This window comes from Morone saxatilis, unplaced genomic scaffold (genome assembly GCF_004916995.1).
Source record: "Morone saxatilis isolate NCDOM2014 unplaced genomic scaffold, NCSU_SB_2.0 Contig24, whole genome shotgun sequence".
Classification (NCBI taxonomy): domain Eukaryota; kingdom Metazoa; phylum Chordata; class Actinopteri; family Moronidae; genus Morone; species Morone saxatilis.
In genome coordinates this window covers 16,758,652-16,766,221 of record NW_023339807.1, presented here as the reverse complement: position 1 = coordinate 16,766,221, position 7,570 = coordinate 16,758,652, and the positions used below count along the sequence as shown (strand labels likewise).

The window sequence follows — 7,570 nt, the reverse complement described above, 5'->3', positions numbered from 1 at the left end:
GATCTTTGTGACTCTGACTAGAGAGCACAACGATCCACAAATCAATGAGGTAACTCGTTGGGTCAGTGATGTGAACAGGCCTATAAATGGCCCTTTAGTATATCTCCTTCCTCCAAGCACATACAATTGACAACACACAACCCTCTCCTCCGTCATTCCGTCTTGCCTTTCTCACGATACTCTCGTGGTTCTCTCTTTCTCATACAAGAAAGCAACAGCTTACACTCCGCCACACACGGGGAACAATGCAACACACACACACACCAAATCACACAATACATATACATATTGAGTCATAAGGATCAGTTCATTTTCTAGGTTCACTATTTTCTATATACGAGGTTAATTATCATCAGCTTACCTTATTCAAAATCACACAGGCCCACTTGAAAAGAAAAGAACCACATACAGAGGAGAAGAAACACAATGAAATAAATGCACTGGGTGCTAGAGGGCGAAAGAGGGAACATGACATTGCAATACTTGGATCCCCCAAAAAACCTGGCTTAGATTTTCCCTAAGTGCACCATGCGCGCCCCAGGACTTTTACTTTCATATTATTACACTGTATTAGTTAAACTTGTACTTAAGCAAAGGATTTGAGTGCATTTCCATCACTAATTGATTATAACTTCCTTTCCTCAGGCAACAGTCTCCTACATACTCACTTCTTGATTGCTCATGTCCCAGTATGGACGCTCTCCATATGACATCACCTCCCACATAAGTATGCCGAAGCTCCAGACATCACTGGCTGAACTGAACTTGCGGTGCTGAAAGGCTTCTGGTGCTGTCCACCTCACAGGAATCTTGCTGCCCTGATGGAGGAAGACAGACGGTGAATCAGTAAATTATGTTACACTGAAACCACAAATCAGGAGCATTTAAAAACACATAATACGTACCAGTGAGGCAGTGTACGTAGGTATGTTGTGGTCCAGGCCCCTCATGAGGCGGGACAGGCCAAAGTCGGACACTTTACAGACCAGGTTGGAGTTGACCAACACGTTCCTAGCCGCCAGGTCCCGGTGGACAAAGTTTCTCTCAGAGAGGTAACGCATCCCTGCACCAATTCCTCTGAGCATGCCAACAAGCTGGAGGATGCTGAACTGGCCCTCGTTCTCCTGAAAGCGTTAGGAGGGCAGGGCACAGGAGAATTGGAGAGGAGAGGAGGAGAGTCTTTGGTTTATAGTGAAGTGAAACATGCAGTCACCAACAACATGTCAAAGGTGGAAACGGTTGACAGTGTCTTGTATTCTCACCCTGAGGAAGGCGTCCAAGGGTCCGTTCTCCATGAACTCAGTGATGATCCTCTCTGGGGGGTTACGAGTGATCACGCCCTCCAACTTCAGCACGTTGGGATGGTCAAACTGACCCAGAACCCCTGCTTCACTGAGGAACATCCCTTTCTCTCTGTCAGACGCCCCCCAGCGTAGAGTCTTCACCGCTACCAGCACCTCCCTGCGACCCAGCGGACGGTAGCGGCCCCGAGAGACCTCCCCAAACTGGGCTGGAGTAGAGAGAAGGTGGAACAGATTACACTCTGATGATGTGGTTATCCTATAACTACAATACGATTTAAAAGAAAAGACCTACCTGCACCAATCACCTCCTCAATCTTGAGATGAGTGGGATCTATCTCACGGGCAAACTCTTTGACGGCCTCACTGGGATCCTCATAAGTGGATGGGTCCACATAATACTTAACTCCTCCTGGAATTTAAAAGGCAAAGATTTAAACACATCTATTATTATGACACTAGGATGATCTTTTACTGTAGGACAGTGAGAAATTACTGCACACCATAAAAGATACACAGATGTATTTCGCAGAATGAATATTGGTTTATAACACATTGGTCTGTCCCATTGATTCAAATAGATGTTAATCAATAACAAAGGTGAAATAAGTGTTTATTTCTAGGGTTAAAATTAATTAACACACACAGGTTAAGATATTTGTTAATGAAATGAAACAAATGAAAATAATTATGCACTATGCCTCCAAATCATTTTAAGTGTTATAATATGTTGCCCTTTTGCACAAAGCAAATATCCAATAAAAAAACAACAACTTAATTTTACAAAATTTAATTTAAATTACATTAAATTAAATATTCTAATGCTCACCTCGGTTACTGATGTACCTCTGGAGTCTGTCGCTGTAAGGACTCTCCCTCCTCTTGCTGCCACGTAGAAGCAAACAAAATGCGTTAATGTGTGCGTAATAAAAAAAACGGATCATATTTCTGATCGTGTAAATAGATCAACAACTTACAGTACCTGCGAAATACCACCACAACCACAATCGCTGCCACTACCAGGAGAAATGCTGCTCCACCCATCACTGATCCAACCAGCAGAGGAAGTCGATTCTGGATCTGCTGTGAGTGTTCCTCTGCGGGACAGAAAGTGAGGAAACCATCAGCTGTTAGAACTGATGGCAGATCTAACAGATTGTCAGCGTGTCTGCTGTGGAACAATGTCAGTGCTCCCCTTTGTGAGTTTTGGGAAGGTGGTGAAAAAGTCCTGTACTATAACTCTCATGCATCCTGCTTTAAACATCCATCGTAATTTACAGCAAGCCTAATCTAAAACCGCTACTACCTAGGGTTATATATATTATTAGATATAATAATGCAGTTGAATGACGTCGCTTCTGACATACTGTACCCCGCTCTCCCATTAACACCAGTCACATTCTGAAATCTACAGCATAACACAATGTATTTTTATGTTTCATTAATTAATAGAAATGTTACTGGCTAAGTTAACCATGTATATTAGCTTTTAATGTGCATGGCTTTTTTTTGTTATCGGCATATTATATCAGCCATCGGTTACCAAGCTGTCTAAGTATCGGCATCAGCCATTGAAAACCCATATCGGTCGACCACTACAGTATATTACTAGTAACTAGTTGATGACATTTTCTTAATATTTATTTGTACACACTCTCATAAATTACCTTTTTCTGTACATGATTAAGGCCTCTGACCCTAAATATGGTAAATTCCACCAGTAAATGAGTGTTGTACCCAGAGGCAGCGTGGTGAAGTAGATGGTGTTGCTGTAGGGGCCGTAGCCCCGTTCATTTCGAGCTCTGATCTGGAAGGCGTAGATGGAGCCGGGAATCAGAGAGCTGACGGTCACTGTGTTGGTCTCACTGTACACGCTCATGGCGCTGTCCACATCTGACCCCTGAAGGACGCAGAAGAAGCACATTTTGTGATGACATTTATACATTATATGTCAGTTTGTTGTGCAGCATGTTTGGGATGAGTGTATGTGAGAGAGACTATTCCCTGAGTTTACCTTGTCATAATATCTGAGCTGGTACTCCAGGATGTCTCCGTTGGGCCTGTCTGGCTGAGGCCAAGAGAGAGTGATGGAGTCTGGGGCTCGGCTCAGCTGGTGCATCATGGGAACTGTACTGGGAACTGTAGGAGACAAAGTGGTGGAAGAAATATTCAGATCCTTTACTAGTAAAAGTATCAATAAAACAAGTCCTCTGTTTAAGTAAAATTATTATCAGCATTTTGATACTTAAAGTATCAAAAGTAAAAGAACTCATTATGCAGAAAAAGGTCCCTGTCAGTGGTGCATTAATATAAATGCTTAATTTAATATAATATAACAATTTTATTGTTGTAGATGTTTAAGGCTGCTAATTTTACCTACTTTATATACTGTAGGGTAGTTTAATCAACAGAAATGAATCATATTCTAAAAGATTGTGATATGTTTTTAGTGTAAATGTCCCTGTGATAACCACATATCTGTAGATAGTCCGTTTTTAATGAGCTTAGAAAAACAGCTCCGTCTTTAGCTTTGAGGAGTCTAATCTGAGGAGGTTTGTTAAGCTTAAAAAGTAGGAGAATTTTTCTCAATCCTTCTCTTAATCCTTTGGTTTATAAGAAAAAATCATACTGGTTTTCACTGGACAGGAAAATATTGTAATTTGCAAAGTAACTAGTAACTAAAGCTGTTGGACAGATGTAGAGGAGTTAAAAGTACGATATTTGCCTCTAAGATGTGGTGGTAGTAGTATAAGGATGCATACAATGGAAATACTCCAGTAGAGTACATTTGTTTGAGTACAGTGCATTGAATTTATATTTAAGTACTTGAGGTAATGTACTTAGTTACATTCCACCACTATAGACATCAGAAGAGTGAGCTGGACTGTTTCCCCTGAGAGATGTGATTGATCGGTTAACCTCCCTCTTAAAAACAACATCGTCCCACAACAGTAAAACAGTAAAGTTGTGTTGAAGTGATGGTGACCACAAGGGGGCAGTGTTATAGAATATTTAGTAGAGCATGAAAGTGGAATAGGAGATTTTATGGAGCACCAAGCAGGATCTAGTTACAGTCACTCTGCTGGCCGGCCAGACCCGTTAAAGGGAACTTTCCAGCATTCCTTTCATTTAATCAATAAACTCTGAGAGTAGGCACAAGCCGGTTTTAGATTATTCAGGTTCATGGAGAGAGTTCTAATCAATCTTGATCAGTTTCTTGGAAAATTGTATTAATGGTGTACTTTGTCTGCAGAAGGCCCCCATTCTCCTCTCCTCTCCCCACTCGTCTACTTTCATCTCTCTTTTTGTCTGTCTTTTTTGTTTTCCCATCTCTCATTTGTCCCTTTCTTCCTCCACAGTGACTATAATAGGATCTGACAGGATATTGTAACCTCGAGCAACCTCCTGTCCAGAGAGCAGGAGCAGAAAAGATGGAGCAGAGAGAGACAGCGAGGGAGAGAGGGAACAAGGGGGGGAGGAGAGAGACCCCAGACAGACACGCACAGTATCTACACAAACATCATCATCAGAGCATCTCTTCTCTTTCATCCCGTTCTTTTCATCCTCTCTGTCCCGTGCTCACCTGACTGGCTCGTAGTGAAATTGATGCTTGTGTATCGAGCTGGAAAAGGACTCAAAGCTGACACCTCATTCATGGCTTGCACCTGTCAATAAGAAGAACACACAGACGTGACATTTGAAGCTTTTTTCTATTAACTTTTATGACATGCTCCCATGTTTGAGGAACAAAGCCTAACACATGCAGCTGTGTTGGCCAGTCAGGAAACACCAGTAAATGGGAAATATCGGCCCATTATGAATAAGAAATAAGCTATGATTTGAGTTGAGCTACTGCAAGCTAAATTATAAATGTTACTGTGTATTTGCTGATGTGTACCTTATGGAATAATACCCGCCTTCTCTGAGAATCCAAAAAATGTTTCATCATTCACAGAAATTTTGCAAAAACAACTTCCAACTGGATCCAGTCCAAACATTCATCAGTAAACCAGAATGGCAAGAAGTGAAGTTTAAAACTGTTAATACTGTAAAATCAACTCTTATAGAAAATGTTTACAAGGTGATTAAGTGTTTTGTGCCTTTAACAGACAGTTTTCCACAGTACCTGTATGAGATAAGTGACTCTGGTCAGCAGGTTGTTGAGGGTGACCTTGGTTTGTTTCAGGTTCGTCTGGGAGGGGCTGAAGGTGACGCCCTCCCCACACCAGGAGCATGATGCCGGGTTGGTGAAGGTGGCTGAGGGGCAGATGCGACACACCACCCCGTACCACACTTCGCTGCGGCCTCCCATATCCACCGGAGGGCGCCATCTTAAGGACACTCCTCCATCGCCGCTCTCATATTCCCAGGACAGGGAGACCGGAGCAGATGGAGGAGCTGTGGAGGAAGGTTGGGGTTTTACATACATAATGTAAGCCGTAGACACTTTGATGAAAGCATCTGCTAAAAAGTTTAAGATATGAAAGAAGCTGCATACTGGCAAAGACATTTAACCCTGTAAAGTAATGGAAAGAATTTTATAAAAAGAAGTTTAGCAATGACACAATTTGAGCTCAGTGAGCAGAGAAACTAAATACTTAGCAGTTATTTCTGGAATTAAATTTACATGATATCGTAATAAAAGAGGATGGATTCTAGTCATTGACTACACATCTCGGTTCTCACAGTCTGAGGAAATGACAAATGACCAATGAGGCCCCTTGAACACCTCCCAGAGAGCCAGGCACAAGCAAACAAACCAACAAAGCTCACTTGTACAGGCAGAAGAGTTGGCATCATTGGCTGCCCGGTAAAAGCCGCTGCGACATTCACACACACTTGATCCCTCCTGGCTTGTTCTGCTGTTGGAGGGACACACCGAACAGGGAACAGAGCCCGAAATGGACTTGAAGTAGCCCACCGGACAAGCTGCAGAGACACGAAAAGACACAAGGTTAAGCTTCAATCCTCAATTTACAATCAAATAAATAAAGTTGAGTCAGTGGTGCCATGTAGGAGTCTGCAGTGTTTCAAGGCTTTATAACACTGTCTCTCTCTGCTATGTTTACTGAAAAATTACTGTAACACATTGTCATCCAGAGGAAAGGAACCAGTCTGAAATTAGACTTGAAGGAGCACTGAAAAATGTGTCAGAGAAAAGACAAAAGTGAAGATTTAGCATCACATTTGCCAACAACTATGGTAATTTTTAAACACTGACACAATATGGTCAGAGCAAAATGAAAAGTTTTATAAAAAGTGCCATAAAAGAAAAAGTTCAACTAACACTGCACAGACCTCTTTTTGCAGCTGAAACATATAAAAAGGTGAAGTATTAATTTCACTATGAGAGATTAGTTGTTCTTTTTTGGACCTTGGAAACAGCAGTTGACAAAATAATCTTAACTCAAGGTCCACTTACTCACTTGTTCTGAGTGGTTTAACCACATCATACAGTCTCCATTAGGAGGTGGACTTAGCTCAGTTGTCATTAAAACAGTTTATGTACATAATCGAAAGTTTGAAGATCTGCAGTTCAATGACATCTTGGTCTAAAAGCTTAAGAACAAATAGACCGTGAGATAAGATTGTTTTGTCCACTATTAAGTTTGGTTTATGATCACAGATTAATTGATAAGAGGGTGTGTAAATAAATGATGTGTAAAAAGGAAAACATACAGTATAAATGAAGAGGATATACATTAAAAATAAATGAACTCTAAAGAACCAAATAAACCTTTGAAATCTCAGTGGACTGAACAGCAGAGGGCCATCTTCTGGCAGTATTTTCTGAAATACACAGTTTGTACGTTTCTAATTTGTCCTGTTTTTATTGTTTTGGTCCTTTTTGCCCAGGACAAAGTCCAACATCAGAATCTATTTTTGGGTAAAGCATCAATTTCAGCGTGGCTTGTGGTTCCATTTGAGTCAAAAGTTCATCTAAAACATAGCGGTCTGGTGTTTGTTGTTGGCTTCGTCCAGAACAGTCATTTACTTTTGTTTACAGAGGAAGTGGCCTGCGTTAGCAAAGAGCAGCAAAACCATCAGTCGCACACACACACAAGTTCAAAACGACACACTGACCCTCTATCAGTGTTTTAAAGTTCGACATTTTGGAAAATAGACTCTTTAAGAGAGTAAGATGAGAAGATCTGTATATCAGTCTTTAATATGAAGGCACAGCCGGCATTAGGCCATGTCTTTGTGCTAAGCTAAGCTAACCAGCTGACTTTAGCCTTACATTTAATGAACAGACATAAGAGTGGTAT

At 41.2% G+C, this 7,570-nt stretch overlaps 1 protein-coding gene across 1 annotated transcript in view; it reads right to left on the bottom strand.

Moving 5' to 3' along the window:
- The window catches only part of ephb6 (eph receptor B6), a 36,703-nt gene that overhangs the window by 2,623 nt on the left and 26,510 nt on the right, over positions 1 to 7,570 (bottom strand). Inside the window, exons 6-16 of the mRNA XM_035672574.1 lie at positions 6,075 to 6,230; positions 5,428 to 5,699; positions 4,885 to 4,966; positions 3,316 to 3,440; positions 3,039 to 3,201; positions 2,284 to 2,398; positions 2,131 to 2,186; positions 1,597 to 1,713; positions 1,263 to 1,510; positions 906 to 1,124; positions 669 to 818 (exon numbers count right to left, since the gene is read on the bottom strand). Of these exons, the coding sequence (XP_035528467.1) occupies positions 669 to 818; positions 906 to 1,124; positions 1,263 to 1,510; positions 1,597 to 1,713; positions 2,131 to 2,186; positions 2,284 to 2,398; positions 3,039 to 3,201; positions 3,316 to 3,440; positions 4,885 to 4,966; positions 5,428 to 5,699; positions 6,075 to 6,230 (1,703 nt within the window). The remainder of the gene's footprint in view (positions 1 to 668; positions 819 to 905; positions 1,125 to 1,262; positions 1,511 to 1,596; positions 1,714 to 2,130; positions 2,187 to 2,283; positions 2,399 to 3,038; positions 3,202 to 3,315; positions 3,441 to 4,884; positions 4,967 to 5,427; positions 5,700 to 6,074; positions 6,231 to 7,570) is intronic.